The following is a 20,909-nucleotide window of genomic DNA, read 5'->3' as shown; positions in this document are numbered from 1 at the left end:
TTATTTGACAGAGAGAGAGACAGCGAGAGAGGGAACAAAAGCAGGGGGAGTGGGAGAGGGAGAAGCAGGCTTCCCGCTGAGCAGGGAGCCCGACGTGGGGCTTGATCCCAGGGCCCCGGGATCATGACCTGAGCCGAAGGCAGACGCTTAACGACTGAGCCACCCAGGTGCCCCTAAAATTGTTTTCATGATAAAACATGTTACTTGCTGTTTTTCTGTGTTGACATTTGCACTGATGGTGAAGAAGCAGTGGTGGGTGGTAAACCACTGGCACCTTAGCATGAATCAAGGCAGTGGCATCAAACTGTGAATCTTTACTGTGTTCTTCACAGCCAAACACACGTTAAGCATTTGAAAACATGTTGTTTCACTTAAAAATATCTTTGGTGAAGCAGTAAAAAGTTTTATTTTTAAAATCTACCCTGGAGTGCCTATCTTTTTAATATTCAGTGTGATTAAATGGAAGTGTGAATAAAGTTCTTCTTGTGCACATCCAAGTACAAGGTTCATCTCTAGGAATGGTACTTGTGTGGTTGAACTGCAAGGTAAATTAGCTGGTTTTTTTAGTGGAATACCTCTCTTATTTTTACTTAAAAGAACGACTAATAGAGGAACCATAGTCAGACTTGGATATTTGTCAGGGATTTCCTTGAAAATTAGTGAAGTGGGCCTGACACTCAAGAATAACTAGTTGTTGCCAATGATAAAATATGATCTTTCAAGTGAAAATTTTAGATTTGAAAATTTGTGTCTGCCACATGGGCTTGCCAGCTGCGTAATACTTAAAGACTTTTCTGATGAGGTTGGTGGTGATATTAACGAATGTGATTTTTAAAAAATAAATATTGTGTAAGAAAATGTGTCAGCATTTGGAAGATCTGTATAATTCATTGAACCAGTATTTTTCAGTGACCAATGCATGATGTTACAAGACCATGCCTGGGTAGGAGATCCATCAAAGTACAATATACACCAATGGATCTTTATATAACAGAGCCAAGAGGTTCATTGATAACAGTTTCAGATTCTACATTGCAGCTAACCTTTAAGGATTGCCATTTGTTGCATTTTTGTGTTGAATAAAAGATGAATAGGGCACCTGGGTGGCTCAGTCATTAAGCATCTGCCTTCGGCTCAGGTCATGATCCCAGGGTGCTGGGATCGAGCCCCACATCGGGCTCCCTGCTCTGCGGGAAGCCTGCTTCTCCCTCTCCCACTCCCCATGCTTATGTTCCTGCTCTCTCTGTGTTTCTCTCTGTCAAGTAAATAAATAAAATCTTAAAAAAAAAATAAAAGTAAGAATAAAAGATGAATAACCATTATTATCTAAAAAGGCCATTAAAGTACTTTTCTCTTTTCCAAGTATGTATGTATGTGAGGCACATTTTCTTCATGTACTTTAACCGAAACAACATATCAGAACAGATTGAATGCAGAAACAAATATGAGAATCCAGCTGTCTTCTTTTAAGTTAGACATTAAAGAAATTAGCAAAAATGGAAAACAGTGTCACTCTGAATACTGATATTTTTGTCTGCTTTGGAAAATAGTTATTTTTTCATAAAACATTAATTATATTAACACATACTGGACTTCTTATTATTTAAAATACATATTTAAACACCTTTAAGTTTTAGAACATAAAAGCTATTTGGAATCTCAATAATTAAGAATGTAAATAAGGGGACCTGAGACCAGAGAGTTTGACAACTGCTATTTTAAAGTAACTAATTATCTGTATTATTGACTAGATTACAGAATGGTTCCAATTTTTATGTGGTTTGTATTATATCACTGTTAATTCTATATCACTGTTAATTCTGAGAATGTTAATTTAATTTCTGTTCAGTAATTATGTACCAGGAAACATGGAGCAGTCAAACTTTGTCAAAAGAGGAATTCATTGGCTTGGTCTGAAAATAGAGCTGGCCTCAGTGCTGGATCCTAGGTCACAACCAGCCAGTATCATCAGGACTCTTTGTCTTGGCTTTGCCTTTTTTTTTTTTTTTTTAAGATTTTATTTATCTGTTTGACAGAGAGAGAGAGGGCTCACGCACAAGCAGGGGAGCTGCAGGCAGAGGGAGAGGGAGAAGCAGACTCCCTGCTGAGCAGGGAGCCCCATGTCCGGACTTGATGCCAGGCCCCTGGGATCATGACCTGAGGCAAAGGCAGATGCTTAACGACTTAGCCACCCAGGTGCCCTTGGCTTTGCTTTCCTTTCTGTTTAAGTCTCAGGTCATCTCCAGGCTACTCCTAGTGTCAAGTCCAGCAGAGAGATTTTTATTCCCTCTGTAGTTCCAGCAGAAGTCCTGGAGCTGTGTCATCGGTCTGACTTGGGTCCTTTTCCATCTTTGAAACAACTAATGTGGCTAGGAGGTGACCCTGGTTAGTGAGGCTGGGGATTATCCCACCTGCCCAGATGGGGAGATTTTCCTTGGAAAATCAATTACAGAATTTTTGGCTGACAAAAAACAGGTGTCACCTAGAGGACTTTGTTGATTCTTTTTTTAACAACCTCTAATTTATGAATCTAGAAAAATGTTGTGTTTTTAAATTTTGTTTTGTTTTTTGCTTATCAACAGAAGTTTATTTTCTCACAGTTCTGGAGGCTGGAAGACCAAGATCAAAGTGTCAGCAAGGGTTGGTTTCTTCTGAGGTTTATTTCCTTGGCTTGTAGATGGCTCTGTCTTCTACCCTGTCTCTTCACATGGTCTTCTCTCTGTACATGTCTGTGTCCTAATCTCTTCTTATAAGGACACAAATCACATTAGATCAGGACCCACCCTAATGACCTCATTTAACCTTAATTAACCTCTTTAAAGCTCTGTCTTCAAATATAGTCACATTCTGAGGGGTTAGATTAGAGCTTCAACATACAAATTTGGCGGGCGGGGCGGGGGGTACATTTCAGCCTGTAACACCCTATCAATAACAGTATGAAACTCTGATATGAAATACTCAGAAGAGGCACATCTTATGCTAAGATTCTTTTGATGCCATCACCTCCCAGATCTTTAGCAGCTTGTTCTGTTCCAGCTGCTGCTCTCGTCTTCCTCTTCTGTTTGTGACTACATGGCTTTACCACCTGGAGGTGACCAGTCATTGGGCCTGCTGCACAGTCAGACTGACCAGTCACCACCTTGAGTTTCTGGCCTCTCCCCCTCCTCTGGGACCTGGATGAGATGCTGTGTGGTAGGGCATGGGATCTCGTTTCTGGTGCAGCAACCAAAGGGGCCAGATGATGCAACTCAGAAATGCAGAGGGGTTAAGTCCCCATTGAAGCAAACTTTTTTTTTTAAGACTTTATTTATTTGTGAGAGAGCACAAACAGGGGGAGCAGCATAGGGAGTGGGAGAAGTGGACTCCCCGCTGAGCAGGGAGCCCTATGAAGGGCTTGATACCAGGACCTTGGGATAATGACCTTAGTGGAAAGCAGATGCTTGACCAACTGAACCACCCAGGCGCCCCAGCAAACTTTTTTTTTTGAGGTATAACTGACATACAATATCCTGTTAGTTTCAGGTGTACATCATGGTGATTTGATATTTTTATACATTACAGAATTATCCCCAGAGAAAGTCTAGTTACAAAGTTAATTTTTAAATAAGATTTTTTAAGGTGGAGCCTGGTACACCAATATGGCACTTACCCAAGACCTGTAGGTGAACAAGAAGTTTATCTCTAAATTTGTCCCTTGTAGTTCATCTTAAAAGTTATAACAGACATTTATTTTGTTTGATTGTATCATTCGCATCTCAGATTTTATAATCATTAATACCTGTGCACATAATCCTTTGTGCTCTTGGGTGTGCTCCTCCAGTTACCCTCAGTTTAAGGAACCCCAATTTTCAGACCTTCCTCTGTTTAGAATCTAGGCTGTAACTTCTGCTATAGGCAGTTGAACTAAGCCTGCACACCTTTTTGTTTTCTGCTTGTAAGCCTATACTTAGAATTTCTTTCTAATGATATTTCACCAAGCCAGGTTTTTTTTTTCCCTTGTTAAACGTAAGTACTTATGTCATATTCCCATATTAAGTAGTCTATTGATCATTGATCAAAATACCTATAATTTCTAGAAAATATACTTACATATTTTGTTTTGCATTTTTTAATACTGCCGATAATTCAAAAGTAAACAGACATCTGAGAAATAAAAAAAGTCAACATTTTTTAAAGTTTATGAATTCTCATGAGAACCTCTCAGACCAGCGCTCAACTTTTTTTTATTTTAGAGAGTTTATTTATGAGAGAGAGCACACAAGCACACACATGTGCATACAGGGGGGAGGAGCAGAGGGAGAGGGAGAGTCCCAAGCAGACTCCTTGCTGAGTGCAGAGCCCTAGGTGGGGCTTGATCTCAGTCCTGAGATTGCAACCAGAACCGAAACCAAGAGTTGGACGTGTAACCGACTGTGCCACCCAGGCACCCCCACTTTTAGAGAGTATCTTAATTAGCCTGGTTATCTGGCTTTGTAGTCCATGGAATTCCTATTAGACCTGTGGTCCGTAATAGGTGATAGCTTATGATTAATAGCAAGGCTAGAGACAAAACACACAATAGGAAGACAGATATAAGTATGAACCTCTGTCCCTTTTGCTGACTTTTTACCTCCCATTACCCCTGTCACCATAGGATGGTTTGTTCTATTATAGAGACTTTAATATCTGTATTTTAGAGACTTTTGAGTAGGCTTAACTTTTCTACTGAGCTCTTCAAACTCAGTGTATTTAAAACTGAATATGTTACTTACCTTTTTAAATCTTGTATTCTTATCATTCAGTTAACTATGAAATAGGTCCTCTTTTGACTGTCCCTTCTTTTAAAACACCCCTTAAAAAATCTAGTCTGTTCTACTTAGAAATATTGATTCCCCCTTTGTTTCCATTGCCCATGCCTCTAATCTAGAGCCTGTCGCTTTTCTGATCACTGTCTCCTAACTAGTTTTGTTTCCCTTTCCAAAGTTATTCTCCGTGCTTTCATTATAGTTTCCTTTCTAATGCAAATCTAATGCCATTATTCCTTCCTTTTTCCTGTGATGAACCTACTCTAGAAAAACATCTGCACTCTTATCCCTCTGCTTTTCCTGATTTTCCTTCAGCCTGGCAAATTCTTATTCACATGTGGTAGTTATTAGTATTATTCCACCAGTATTCTGATGGCTCTCTGCACCTCTCTGTCTCCCTTCCCCACATTGAAATTAAGCGTGGCTCAGGATATCTCAGTTTCAGCACTATTGACATTTTGGGCTGGCTAAATTTTTGTCATGAGGTGCAGTCCTGTGCGTTGCAGGATGTTTAGCAACAGCTCTGGCCTTTACTACTTGATACCAGTAGTTCTCTGCTTCCCACCTTCCCATTCCAGTTGTGACAATCAAAAATGTCTTTAGATACTGCCAAGTCCCTTGAGGGACAGAGTTTTCCTGGTTGAGAACCACTGGCATGGCCATATGACGTTGGCCAATCTAATGTGAGCAGAAGTGATAGACTTTTAAAAGACAGTGCATGAGTTATCCTGTCTTTTCCCCTGCCATTTGAGGGCATATGTAGTGATGGAGCCTTTGTTAGCCTAATTCCTGAAAAATGATAGTGAGTAGTGATCTGTTTATCTGAGACAGACATATAGTTCAGCTTATGCAGGAAATCTTTGTTTTAAGCTACTGATATTTTTGGGTTTGCTTGTTGCTGCCATGTAGCATAGCCTAGCCTTATTGCTAAACCATGGTAAGACTTCTTACCTCTGGACTTTCTGTGCTTTCTCATTTATAGTCCCAAATCAGTTTAATAGCTGTCTCTATTCTCATCTCTTACTTAGTGTAGTAATGGGATTGGATCTTCTAGATTAGTGGTTCTCAGTGGAGTAAGTACTGTACTTTAAGGGATGTTGTGGAAATTAGAGGAGCACTGGTAGATGGGGGCAAAGGATGCCATCCTATAATGTGAGGGACTGTGAAGAATTATCATGCATCCCATAACACTTTCACATGACCCAGAAATTCATGTAGGAGGTAAACCTATAATTAATTATCTAACTCCATCTTTTTTTTTTTCCCTAAGATTTTATACATTTATTTGACAGAGAAAGAAAAAGTACAAGCAGGGGGAAGGGCAGAGGGAGAGGGAAAAGCAGACTCCCCGCTGAGCAGGGAGCCTGATGTGGGGCTCGATCTCAAGACCCTAGGATCATGATCTGAGCTGAAGGCAAACGCCCAACTGACTGAGCCACGCAGGTGCCCCTAACTCTTAATATATATTCATTTTTTCAGGAATTAAGTTTCTCTTAATTCTTTTTCTTAAATTGAAGTTGTTTTGTTTGGAATTTTATAAAGAATTTACTGTTCGGGGAAATTCATGTCACCATCTGTAGTGCCATTGTGCTATTTGAGTTGCCAAAACAACACACCTGTCTTGGAAGGTCTGAATTTGTCATAATTATGCTGTCATAATTATGATGATTCTACATGTAAGTGCAAGTATCATGCCTGAGCAATTTTTTTTTTTTTTTTTAAGTAGGCTCCAATGCAGGGCTTGAATTCATGACCCTGAGATCAAGACCTGAGCTGAGATCAAGATTCGGACACTTACCTGACTGAGCCACCCAGGTGCCCCATGCCTGAGCATTTTTATTGAAATGCACACTTTATTATATATTAATCTTTTTCTCCTTTATGTTACAATTAAGGCATTGTTAAATTAAAAAAAAATATGTGTAAGGATGTTAGAACTTTGTTTCAGGATGGCTAAGAGGAGGTGATATAAGTTACTTGTTACAAAAATGGGATGTTTGTCTGATAGAGTTGAGAACCACTTTCTGATTATGTGCTACTTGTTTTTTGTATCTGGAGTGCTTTGCACATACTAGTAGATACAGTATTTGTTGGTCAGTTTATGGTTCCCAGATTGCTCTTATGTACAGTGTTGCATTTGATTACCATAGAGAATCTGTAAAGTTGGCAAGGAGAGCTTGTTCCCATTTTAGAGAGAACGGAAAGACATATTAACTTGCCCTATCATACTGCTAGAGTTTTAATCAGAACTTACAAATTTATTTATACCATTCTAGTACTTTTGTGTATCATTGCATACCACTCTTTTTTTTTTTTTTAAGATTTTATTTGAGAGAGAGAGCACAAACGGGGAGTGGGAAGGGCAGAAGGAGAGGGAGAAGCAGACTCGCCACTGAGTGGGGAGCCTGATTCTGAGCTGGATCCCAGGACCCCAAGATCATGACCTGAGCCGAAGTCAGATGCTTGACCTACTGAGCCACCCAGGCCCCCCTGTCATTGCATACCACTCTTAAAATATTATTATTTAGAGCTATTTAATGAAGGAAAACATCTATATACCCCCATTGGTAATATTTTTTTTATGCAGGGAACTTTACATTATGTTTTAGGCACTTGTAGTTATAGGAGTAAAACAGGCATAAAATCAAGAACGTGGTGTTTGAGAAAGTGAGGACTTTTTTTTTTTTTAAGATTTTATTTATTTGACACAGAGCACAAGCAGAGGGAGTGGCAGACAGAGGGAGAGGGAGAAGCAGGCTCCCCACAGAGCAGGGGGAGCCTGATGTGGGACCCAGGACCCCGGGATAATGACCTGAGCCGTAGGCAGTTGCTCAACCAACTGAGCCACCCAGGTACCCAGTGAAGACATTTTTATCAGTTTTCAAAGAAATGTGCAATTAAAACATTAGGCCCCCAAATAGCTTGAGTTTTAGGGATGGTAACATCTGAGTGTCGTGAAATAGTTACATTCAAACACTGTAATTACTTTTTAAATTAGCATAAATCTTTTGGAAAGTAGTATCAGAAATGAATTCAACAACAAAAGTATTTATATTCTTTAAAATTTGTTGCAAACGGGGCACCTGGGTGGCTCAGTCGTTCGTTAAGCGTCTGCCTTCGGCTCAGGTCATGATCCCAGGGTCCTGGGATTGAGCCCCGCATTGGGCTCCCTGCTCCGCGGGAAGCCTGCTTCTCCCTCTCCCACTCCCCCTGCTTGTGTTCCCTCTCTCGCTGTGTCTCTTTCTGTCAAATAAATAAATAAAATCTTTAAAAAAAAATTTTGTTGCAAGGAAATGCTACAATAAAAAGCTAGTCAATCTGTGTTTGCCTCATATATGTCAGGAACTGTGCATGGTGCTGGAAATTTCTAAGGTGAGAAAGTTTTGCTGTTTTCTTGAACTTCTAGATTTGTGGCAACAGAGTGTGAGACAAATACATAATCAAATAACTATAACGTGTTGAGTTGTAATTGGGGTGTGTTTTAAATTTGAGGGAGGGGATAATTAACATACTAGGGAATATACAGTAAACATACCAGGAAAGTCATTCTCCAGGATTGGGGGTGGGGAGAGACAATTAAACTGCATTTTGAAGGGTAACTAGGACTTAACCAGGTGGATAAAATGAGACTGGATGTTTTAGGCAAAAGGAATAGCATGAACATGAATCCGAAAGCACATACAGAAAGGTATTTGTTTGACAATAAAGAGCACTTACATGTCCTAGGAGTTGGGCATATATGATGAATAAGGTAAGTACAATTCCTGTACCATAGATCTTTCAGTCTAGATATTAAAATTGTTATGAGGTTGGCATTCAGAGATTTCAAACTGGTGGTTCTCTTGGGCCAGATGTGAGTTGAAGGTTGTTTTGTTTGGCATACACAGTGGTTTTTCTCTCCCTTTTCCTTCCTCCCCTTTCTCCACAAATAAGTTGGTGATACTTAAAAATGAGATTTCAGGGTGCCTGGGTGGCTCAGTTGTTTAAGCAACTGCCTTCAGCTCAGGTCATGATCCTGGAGTCCCAGGATCGAGTCCTGCATCAGGCTCCCTGCTCAGCAGGGAGTCTGCTTCTCCCTCTGACCCTCCCCACTCTCATGTGCTCTCTCTCTCTCTCATTCTCTCTCTCAAATAAATAAAATCTTTAAAAAAAATGAGATTTCATACACAAATGAGCATTGAAGATCTGGCAGCAGTGGGCTAGCATTTTTATGTGCCGTTTCCACTGGAATTAAATAGTGGCTACCTACTTTAGAAGCGTTTGCACTTGTGCTCCTCAGTACTTTTTTTAAACCTGCCACATTTTATTCATTTATATAATTTGCCAGGCTCCTATATGCTTTGAGTTGTGAGCCTTGGGTGAGTGGTTTACTTCTGTCCTTGCCCTTCTAAATTCTTTGACATTTTAATAGGAGAAAAATAGAAAAATGCATGTTGTGTTTTAGGAAAATAACTGTTCAACTGAAAGAGGAATCAACTTAAAGAATATGGAATTCAAGTATCAGTCAACAAATTTAAACTCTATTTTTTATCTTAATTCCTGTTTCCTTAATCATATACTTTGAATTTGGTAATAATACATGTGATAGTACACTAAGAAAACAAACATCTGGGCTTTCAGAGTGCCTTGTTTTATCTTTGAGAACCATATAGAAGAATCTGGAATAAGCACTGAAAGAGTGTGTAAAAAATAAATCTCCTTTTAAAGTAATCATTTTAGTATTCAGACTATGAACATTTTAGTACTCAGTTTATAGCTTCCTTTTTATTTTTTAAAGTAAGCTTCATGCCCAACGTGGGGCTTGAACTCATAACCCTGAGATCAAGAGTTGCGTGCTCTATCAGCTGAGCCAGCCAGGTGCCCCTGTAGTTGCTTTTTACTGAACATTATGGGCTAGGCCCTTCATGTAGATGTTCTCCTTTGAGCTCAGTGTGCACCTTTTAATCCAGGTTCAGAGAGTTTAACTTAATTTGTCCAACTACTTAGTGTGAGAGCTGGGATTCTAATGCAGATTTCTGACTCCCAACTCCCCCTACCACCCCAGGCAGGTAATCTTGGGTTATTCAGAAAGTGTATCTTCAACATGTATTTCACATGTATTTACTGAATGTGGGCAAATGCTTACTATTCAAAGGTACAAGAAAACTGCTTCTCTGCATTGGACTTATAATTAGTTGAAAAGGCAGGCATTTATGTAAAATAGATAACAGTAGAGGGGAGCATGAGTTAAATACCAAGTGATTGATAGAAATGCCAGGGAGGCCCAAAACTACAACAGTATCAGGGAGAATAGAAAGGAGGAGACTGCTAGAAATGACTGAGGTAGAGAATCATGTAACTTTGTGAGAGAATGTGAGGGTAGTGAATGAGAGAGTAGGTCAAAGATGATTTACCAAGCTTTCCAGTGCTGGGTAATTGAGTGGAATTAATGCTTCACAAATAAAGGTTATCAGAAGAGGAACAGGCTTTGGTAGAGACTGCTGAGTTAGTTGTTGTTTATTTTGTTTTGTTTTTGTAAGCTCTCTGCCCAGTGTGGGGCTTGAACTTACGACCCTGAGATCAAGAGTGGCTTGCTCTATCAACTGAGCCAGCCAGGCACCCTGGTGGGGGATAGATTTTTAATGATTCAGGTAAATAACAAAAGAAAATAAAAGAATAAGCATGGAATATAATATCATCAACAAACAAATAAAAAATCAGCATAAGGTATAGTCTCCATTTCCGCTTTATCTCATTTATTCTTAGTCTGATGGCCTTTTCTTATTCCATGTGAGATCTTAAGGTTAGATAAGTTACTTTAGTTTTGTACATATTGAATAGATTCTTCATTAATATTCATTTTCTATATTTTGATTTCTTTTGAAAATAATTTACCTTACTGCTTTTACAGGTAAAATCTTTTGAGGAATTCAGTGGTCTATTATTTTAATAATAACTTTATTAAGATATAATTCACATACTCTAAAATTCACTCAGTGGTTTTCAGTATAGTGGCAGAGTTGTGCAACCATCACCACTATCAATTTTAGAACATTTCATTACCCCCAAAAGAAACTCCATACCCATTAGCAGTCACTTCTTGTTTCCGTTCCTCCTAGCCTCTGGCAACCAGTGATCTACTTTTTCTTTGTATGCATTTGCCTATACTGATATTTCATATAAATGGGATTATACAACACGTGGCCTTTTATGACTGGCTTTTTTTTTTTTTAAGATTTTTATTTATTTGAGAGAGAGAGAGAGAGACAAAGATGGAGCATGGTCATGGGGGAGGAGGCAGGGGGAGGAGGCGGAGGGAGAAGCAGACTCCTGAGCAGGGAGTCCGATGCTGGGCTCGATCCCAGGACCCTGAGATCATGACCTGAGCCAAAGGCAGATGCTTAACCGACTGAGCCACCCAGGTACCCCATTGTGACTGGCTTTTTTCACTTAGCATGTTTTCCAGGTCCATTCATGTTATAGCATGTATCAGTACTTCATTTTTTTTTAATGACTGAATAATATTACATTGGATATACTCATTTATATAGTCATCAGTACATGGACATTTGTACTGTACTTGTGGGCTCTTATGAATGCTACTGCCATGAACATTTATGTATACTGTTTTTTGTGGACATAAGTTTTCAGTAATCTTGGGTGGAATTGCTAAGAGTGGAATTCCTGGGTCGTATAGTAACTCTGTGTTTAACATTTTGAGGAATTTTCAGACTACTTTTCAGAGTGGCTATACCATTTTGCAGTCCTACCAGCATGAATGAGGGTTCCATTTCTCTACTTCCTCACCAGTGCTTATTATTGTCTACCCTTTTATTTATGTGATATATATATATAATATTTATATATATATATAAGTATATATATATATAAATATTTATTTATATTTATTTATATGAATGTGAAGTGGTACCTCCTTGTGGTATTGATTTCCCTAATGACTGATGATGTTTGAGCATCTTTCATATGCTTATTGGCCATTCTTTGGAGAAATGGGTATTAAATCCTTTGCCCATTTAAAAATTTGTATTCATCTTTTCATTGTTGTCAGTGGTCTTTTTAAAAAGATGGGTGTTTTTTTAACTTATAAATGGCATTCTGTAACAGGTGATGGTAAATTTTTCATGTATATTAGTGGTGGACTTTTAGTTTAAATAGTTGTTAATCTAGCATATTTTAAAGCGCTGGTCTTCATTAGCAATCATTTTAAAAAGTCTTGTTAAGATTTAACTTTAGGGTGATTAGTTCTGTCCACAAGACTTGATTGAGCATGCCCCTATAATAACAAGAAAACCTAACTTTAATATTCTTTGGAAGGTCAAAAACAGCAACATTTTAATTTATTTAAAACTCTAAGCACCAAATTTAAATTATGTGCATTGAGTCTTTGACTTAACTGGAGCAATTCTATCTTTTCCCAAGTAACTGAATCTACTTTGTGAAATGTGTTTTAATGTCTATGTCTCATTTTTTTTTTTAGGTTATCCTGAATACCACATGCCTAATACTTTTCCTTGCAACGTTAGCCATTGTTTTTCACTGCCTCCAAAAGATCAGAATTTCTCCGGAAATTGGAGACATATTTGATTTAAAAGAAATAACTGTAACAAATGGACAATATGTCTATTACAAATACACCAACAAGTAATGATGCCTGTCTGAGCATTGTACATAGTTTGATGTGCCATAGACAAGGTGGAGAGAGTGAAACATTTGCAAAAAGAGCAATTGAAAGTTTGGTAAAGAAGCTGAAGGAGAAAAAAGATGAATTGGATTCTTTAATAACAGCTATAACTACAAATGGAGCTCATCCTAGCAAATGTGTTACCATACAGAGAACATTGGATGGGAGGCTTCAGGTTAGTCTTGTTTGAGAGTTTTTCTATGTCTTTTGTAGTGGCAGATTAAAAAATTCTTGCTTCCTCTTAAGTTACTATTAGATAATTTAATGTTTGTTCCATCTCTTCAGATACTATACATCCTATACCAATATGCATTATGGGAATCTATGGAAGAATATATTCTTCCATATAATAAAGATATATCTTAAAAGTTTTTTAATGTTCTAAGAAAAAAATTCAATTTGGAAAAATTTGGAAAATAAAAAGCAGAAAAAACCCCATACCTTTAGCACTTTGGTATTCATCTTTGTAGCTTTTTCCCTCTTTTTTTGGTATTTTATGTACATTTTAAAAACTGAGTTATACTTGGTCCTTTTATAACTTAGAAATCTGATATTGTATGTTTGGTACTCGCATATGAAAAAGACTCTAAAAGAGTTCAGGTATATCTTTAAAACTCAAGGAGTTAAAAGCTTATATTTTATAAAATTTTTTAATCTTTCATTTTCACTGATTACATTTTTTATATAGAAGTACATCATGTATCTCCTGTGCTGAATATATATATTTTTAAAGATTTTATTTATTTATTTGACAGAGACATAGTGAGAGAGGGGACACAAGCAGGGGAAGTGGGAGAGGGAGAAGCAGGCTTCCCGCGGAGCAAGGAGCCCGATGCGGGGCTCGATCCCAGGACCCTGGGATCATGACCTGAGCCGAAGGCAGACGCTTAATGACTGAGCCACCCAGGTGCCCCATCTGTGCTGAATATTTTTAAAGAAACATACAGAAATATTATGTCATTTAGATTTAAAAATTTTATTTCTAGATTTTAGGAATGGTTACTTCAACAAACTCATACTTTTTTTGCATTTTAAAAACCTGAGCACAGGTCTTGAAAAAATACCTTAGTTCATAAATGTTTCTCATTTATGAAATGGGGATTATAATACTGACGTTGTAGGATTGTATGAATTAAATGAGAACATATATAAAGTGCCTTGTTTAATGTGTAATGCATAACTGATGATCAGTAAATGGTCGTTTATATTTCCTAGGTGGCCGGTCGGAAAGGATTTCCTCATGTGATCTATGCCCGTCTCTGGAGGTGGCCTGATCTTCACAAAAATGAACTCAAACATGTTAAATATTGTCAGTATGCGTTTGACTTAAAATGTGATAGTGTCTGTGTGAATCCATATCACTATGAACGAGTTGTATCACCTGGAATTGGTAAGTAGACTTTGCTTTTATCCTCAGATGCACAAAGGGAAAAAATCTCAGTAGTGTTTTAATTTTTCTACGTTAAATTATAAATTTGGATATGGCCCAGGACTTCAAAGGATCAGATATTTTTAATGAAATATGAATATTTAAATTTGAACTTTAGAATAGATTTGTATTTTGATTGCTAAAACTATGTGTACACTATAGTTCATGTTCTGCCCATTTAGAATGTTGTTTTTGAAAAATAAGATGGAAGGCATTATTGAATTGTTTATATATTGGCAGATAGCATTTATACTACTCTTCTTGAATTGAAATGGTTCACGAAGTTTTGAATCTCTGGGTTAAATTTACATTTTGTAATTTTAAATACAATGGAAAATATTTTCATGGTAATGATTAATGTTTCATTTTCTTTTCCCCTTTAAAAAATTAAGATCTCTCAGGATTAACACTGCAGAGTAATGGTAGGTAATCTGTTTCTTGTAACTTTCTCTGTTTTCTTTTATTCTGTCCCCTCTATTTTTTATTGACCTAAAATTAGTTTGTGTGGGTGCTGGTAACATTTGCAAGAAAAATACTCATTGCTTTGGAAGTGTACATTTTTGGGGAGCATGCATCAGTACTTAAAACTGGATTTAAATAGGCTGGTGGTACTTTGGATTTGAACTACCATTTATACACTCAAGTGGTCTAAAAAATATGATAGGGGAATATAAAACATAAAGAAAGAGTTTTTTTTGAATTGGTAAAAACTGGCTATTTTGGAAGAAAATCTCAGAGAGCCAGTTTAAATGGGTATAAATACCTGTAATGTTTGGTAATTTGGAGTCATGTATAGCATGTCCTTTAGAAATACCAATATTCTAATTTTTCTTTGTTTCTCCCTAATTTATTTTTAGAAATGATAATTTTAAGTATGATTTAAAACTACATATATTAACATTTTTTTTGGTCTTGTTACATTTTGAGTAAATAAAACAAGTCTACTCTCACTTTCATAGATGATCTGATTCTATTTTAAAAAGGAGTGTGTTTTGAGTTAGGGAAATGAAATCATTGGGGGGGGATGTTGTTTTTTAGTGTAATATTTGAGAACAGATATCTGTTAAAACTTAGTTTTGTTACTCAGAACATGTTAATGAACTACAATTTTTATAAGAAGTAATTAATTTGCAGAGCAACTCTGATAAAGAACCACCATTATCTTAGATAGGTATGCAATTGTTCTGGAGGGAAATTAGTGGGTTGGCACTTCTTGTTGCAGAATCTTAGAGGTGAGTCAGAAATACCATCTGACCTTAAACAAAATTTAGGAAGAGCATGAAAGTCTACTTGTTTTTATTGTCCACCTTCCTTCCATGTCACTATAATAGAGGAAGACTAGTGCCTTTTGGTACTTGCTAATGGTTAGTGGGTTTCTGAGAATAGTGGGTTGGTAATATGGTAGTGGTCTGGGAAGGGTAGCTCTAAGATTGGTTAAATTCCTGCCTCTTTGCTACACAGATACTGATACTATGTTATTTATTTTCTTTGAAAGTAAATACCCTTCAGATCTTCACCATTCTCCATTCCTGATTTTGGAGAATTAAAGTATTCAGCTCAGTAGGGATTAAGGATTGGGGGCCTATAGTGATACTTATACCAGAATCTTCTTAGTGGGAGTGGTTGTGAGGAGATCCAGTTTTGAAGACTCATTACACTCCTCCCTTATCCTAACATGCTGCTGCTGTTATGAGTAGCTGTCTTTGGTCGGATTGTGGGGATGATAGGCTCTTTTTAGTGGTTCTGAGGTTGTTTCAGCCTTGCAGATCCCCCTAGTGGTGGTTTGTAAAGGCCAGCTTCAGTGGCTTATTCCCTCAGAAAACAACAGGTGTTTTTCACAGCCCCTTCTGGATTTGGACAAAGAAATAATACAAAGCCAGGCAAAGAAAACATTAAGAAAATGGGATAATTCCTTCGCTTTTGAGTTGGAATCTTAGGGTAATCATTTCCAGCCTATCTCATATCTTCTATGAAACGTTCCATGACCACATCAGTCGGCATATTCATTTTAAGAAATATTTAATAAGCATGTATTGCTTGGTACTGTGTTAGGATCTAGGGACGATAGTATAAGTAAGGTGTGTTTTCTCCACTCTAGGTAGCTCAGAGTTTAGTGGAGGAAAGACAAGGTAAATAAGACAGCAACAGTAGCATCAGACAAGTGCTGTGCTCTGCCTGTGGGTAGTGATGAAGAGCACTGACTTAGGGTGAGTCCAGTGGCTTCAGCTTAGTGATGAATGGTGGGGTCCAATTTTCTTAACTGATACATAGTGATGAATGTCCCTTATACATTCCTTTACTCCTCGTAGAACATTTTACAATTACATGTATGATTGCTCTAACAGTACGGTTAAGGCATAACAGCTAACACTTGCCAAGTACACACTTTGTGTCCAATACTGAGCTATATGAGTTACAAGTATTGTTTCATCATTCTCATTATACCCCCACATGGAAGGTCGCATTTTCCACACTTGATTAAATGAAGATCGAGATAGACAGCTAGGAGGAGCTGGAGTAATGTGTGCTCAATATTAGATATTTAAACAATAGAAAAATAGAAGAGTGTAAGTTCCATGAGGGCTGAGATTTTTCTTCTGTTTATGAATGTATTCTGGGTGCTAGAACAGTACCTGGAACATAGGTGCTCAATAAATATTTATTCAGTGAATGAATTTGTTGAATGCTAGTCCATGAAGAGAAATACTTAATAGTTTGGTGTCTGTTATTCTGGACTTAAAAAATATATACTATATGTTTTTTAATTTTATTTTTTTGAATAGGCAATACATGGTCCATAAATCAAAATACTATAAAAAGGTATACAGTGAAAAGAAGTGCTCCCACCCCTGCCCCCATTCCCCCCTACCTCAGGTAATCAATTTTATTAGTTTCTGGTGTTTCCTTCCAGGGTTTCTTTATGCAAAAATACATGTGTTATTTCCCTCCTTTCTTACATAAAAAGCATATTGTGCACTTGTTCTGGACCTTGCTTTTTAAATTACGGTTTGTGATTTTTTAAAACATGCATGTGATCGTAGCGTACAATAGTGTTTTGTAACCTACTTTTTTTCTCTTGGCAAAAATATACTGCAGACATCTATCCTTGATTCCTACAGTTTTACCTAAGGGACATGTTTTCAGTTATTTGATTGAAGAGACTTGTAGTAAGGTAGAAGTCTCAAACTTATCTTTGGGGAAGATTTAGTCAATGTATTAGGCAAGAAAATATTATGAGGCATAGCTCTTTAAAAGTAGAGTTTAGTTATGATTGCACATTAAGCTGAGAAGAGTCAACTGAAAAGCAAAAATGATGAGTATCAAGTTGACTGACCATTTTCTCAAATCAATAGCTTTCTCCTTATGTACTAGCAATACCAATATCTTGGTAAAAAGATCCTTGTCACGATAATAACAAAAAACCCTAAAATATCCAGGAATTACATAGAGATGTCAGAATCTATATGAAGAAAATTATAGAACTTTGTTGAAGAGTATAATTTTTTTTTTTTTGAAGAGTATAATTTTTTTAAAAAAAAGATTGGGTAAATACGTAATATCCACTTTGTCCCAAATGATTTTTTCTTTTATTTTTATAATTTGGCTAACATTAGTGATGAATGGTTGGGTCCAGTTTCTTACTGATATATAGTGATATGTTAAGCATCCTTTTGGTTATCTTTTTGTTTCCCTAGAATTTTTTGAAGAAGAACTTTTTGCAAAATGTTCATGACTTTTTTTTTTAAAGATTTATTTATTTGAGAGAGAGCGCATGTGCATGCGTGCATGGGTGGGGGAGGGGCAGGGGGAGAGAGAGTCTTAAGCAACCTTGGTGCTGAGTGTGGAGCTGGACATAGGACTCGATCTCACTAGCCCAAGATCACAACCTGAGCTGAAACCAAGAGTCGACACTCAGCCGAATGCACCATCCAGGTGCCCCTTCATGACTTTTGATGCATGAAAAAGCCGTTTAAGAGACTGTACATAGAAATTTGAATAATGGATTATTCTTACTGCTTTGAAATAGTCTCCATTAAAAAAAAAAAAAGGCCATGTTGGGGCACCTGGTTGGCTTAGTCGGTAGATCATGCGACTCTTAATCTCAGGGTTTGCTAGTTCAAGCCCAACTTTGGGCATGGAGCATACTTAAAAAAAAGGGCCATGTAACGAATTGGTATTTATGTGTAATCAGTTTTTTCAAAAATTGACATAGGGAAAGATAAAGGGCGCTATATGTTGATTCTTAATGGAAAAGAGAATGTCTTGTTGTGGACTGTTTATTGACTGTTCTAAGAGGAGAACGTAGTATTGGAATTCAATGGATTGTAAAATTCTGGGTTAATGTTAGTTTAGAAGCAGTAAAGAGTTGTTTGCTAAATATAAAAAGCACACCCCAAAGCAATAGCCTAAAAAAAATGGGGAGGTTCTGGGCAGAGAATAGTTGCTACCAATGCAGTTTAAGTTTTCTTTTTTTCCTTAAAACAAAGGCAACCATTCCCTAGTTTGTTAAAGGAGAAGTGTTATGTTGTATCAGCTAGAGTTTAGGTTTGCTTATTAAGGTGTAACCACATAGGTGAAAGATGTTGATTGAATTTTTTCACAACATATATTTATCAAACATCATTATTTGATTTGGGTTTTCAGAAGGAAATTTCAGTTTGACTTACCATTTAGAATTTTTCTTTCTGGTTCTAACCCTGTAGGGGACATTCAGTACCTTTCACTTTCAAAGTATGTCACTTAACAGTAAGTCTAAATCCTGGAACTGATAGCTATCAGATCCCATTCATATTTCTACACTGTGAAATTAGCAAAAAGATACATAGCCAAGCCCTTGATCTCAGTTTGGTCTTCTCATGGATAAACATTTTTCCCCAGCCATTTAGTTTTTATCTAACTCATGTATTTAAGATGGTTATTACTTCTAGGTTAATCCAGAAACTAAGGAATACCTCTTGAGGACCACTTCCGGAAGTTGTTGAAATGTAGTCCAGCTTCAAATTTCAGGGGGTCAGTCAGGTTGACTGATAATATATCTGAGATCCCTACTTCTAAATAAATAGTTTTTGTGGATAAAGTAGTATTCTTTTCAAATATGAAAAAATTCTGAGTTAGAGTTATTTACACTATAGTTGATTTTAGGTGTTGTCACATTACTTACAAGATTTTTTTTTTTTTTCTGGTAACCGAATCTTACAAGATTTTAAAATGGGTTTAATTTTTTATATAGCTCCACCAAGTATGTTGGTGAAGGATGAGTATGTTCATGACTTTGAGGGACAGCCATCATTATCCACTGAAGGACATTCAATTCAAACCATCCAGCATCCACCAAGTAATCGTGCCTCAACGGAGACCTACAGCACCCCAACTCTGTTAGCTCCATCTGAGTCTAATGCTACCAGCACCACCAACTTTCCCAACATTCCTGTGGCTTCCACAAGTGAGTAGTAGAATCAAATGTAGTCAGCAAGTTGATCTTACCCTATTCAATATTTATATGTAATAATTATATCTACTTGGAGGAAAACTCCAAGTAAGTAAAAATCAAAAGTACTGTGGTATCTTTTATAGGATAAAAGTATTAAATAGGCTTTTTAGTTGGTCCTGGAAAAAATAGTGTTTGTAATCTACTTGAATGTTTTTATGTTGATGTACAGTCACTGGAATTTAAGTAATGACTTTGATTAAATTAGTGGTCTAATTTAAATTAGTGGTCTACTTTGTACTTTCTCTACTATTACATGCAGAAGTAAGAATCATCTTGCACTTTCAGATGTGTTTTAGAGAAGTGTTTAAGTAGTTAACAAGTAGTTTTGGACCAAGATGTTTATAAAAATCTCTGTCAATCAAATTGTATGCTTTTCCTTAATTAGGGTTTCTATTGTGCTTTATCTGGCAGAATATTACTTTATAATAGTCATTTCAGTCTCCCATTGTACAAACTTAGAAAAAGGGATCTTGACAAAGTTGTTTATAACATATATCCCTCAAGATAGACATTAAGTATTTTAGTCAATTTTGAAATAAAGCTAAATTCTAGGTATCTATTATTATTATTATTTTTAACCAAGAAGTCTTTTCAAAAAGATTCTTCCCATGATAGAGATGCCATTTTCTTTGCCACATTATAGAGGCAGAGGGCTATTAGGTTTATCTTTTCTTGGGGCCTGATCAAGGCAATAATGACTCTGTTCTGTTAATACTGCTGTTTATTTTCACAGTTACCAAAGGTTGCACAGTTTGCTGTTTGGCAAGTGGAGTTGCCTTTTTTTTTTTTTTTTAACTAATTACAGAGCAGGGTCTTGGCATGTGTATGGTGTTATTTGTACCTGGTTGCTAAGGAGATTGTACCTAAGCCACATCAGCAGTAGATTGTTGATAGATCTGGACTAATACTTTATTAGCAGCTACTAAAGGGAGCATTATTCTATTTAATATCAGATCAGATTCAAAATGGAAATTTGATCTTTGGAATAAATGGGGGACTGATTTCTCTAATTGAGTTTATAAGTATGGTATACCAAATATCCCCCCCTTTAATTCATCTCACCTCTTCAAAGCAGTATATTTTGGATTTGCTGCATGAGATGACAGTCTCACCATAGACAACATATTCTAAGTGGAGTTTATAGGTTAAGCACATACTTTAGAACCTGGACCCTCTTAATCACTTAGTGCTTCTGTTATCTATCTACTCTTTATTAACCAATTTGGGAATATAGTTGACAGAGTGGTCAGTGATGGAGAATAAAAGAAAACACTTTCCCCTTACCACTTACCCAAGCATAGATTAGTGAGAGCGCAGCCACTTACTTACTTACTTCTATTGATATTATCTGGAGATTGAATTTGCATGCCTTTGTTGATGCTTGCTAAAGTGGCTTTGTTTTAAGTGTTCTATCCTCTGGATTCAAGTCCTATTGAAAACCAGAAAAAGTGGTATTAGTGAAATTCCGATAATTTTTCTTGGTAGTTTTTGGATGTATTTTTCTAATTGAATAGATGGTTATTT

The 20,909-nt window shown here is 36.9% G+C and overlaps 1 protein-coding gene across 6 annotated transcripts in view; it reads left to right on the top strand.

Annotated features, from left to right (window-relative positions):
• Positions 1-20,909, top strand: part of SMAD4 (SMAD family member 4) — a 101,504-nt gene that overhangs the window by 48,794 nt on the left and 31,801 nt on the right. For all 6 annotated transcript variants that reach the window (XR_004301640.1, XM_032422926.1, XM_032422924.1 and 3 more), the window contains exons 2-5: positions 12,262-12,640; positions 13,681-13,855; positions 14,287-14,316; positions 19,125-19,337. Coding sequence is in view for 5 of the 6 variants with exons in the window: in XM_032422926.1 (XP_032278817.1) it covers positions 12,392-12,640; positions 13,681-13,855; positions 14,287-14,316; positions 19,125-19,337 (667 nt within the window). In the remaining variant the exon portion in view is untranslated. The remainder of the gene's footprint in view (positions 1-12,261; positions 12,641-13,680; positions 13,856-14,286; positions 14,317-19,124; positions 19,338-20,909) is intronic.

The sequence above is a fragment of the Phoca vitulina genome, unplaced genomic scaffold, assembly GCF_004348235.1.
Source record: "Phoca vitulina isolate PV1807 unplaced genomic scaffold, GSC_HSeal_1.0 scaffold27, whole genome shotgun sequence".
NCBI classification, from domain to species: domain Eukaryota; kingdom Metazoa; phylum Chordata; class Mammalia; order Carnivora; family Phocidae; genus Phoca; species Phoca vitulina.
This window is presented reverse-complemented; position numbering and strand designations above follow the sequence as displayed.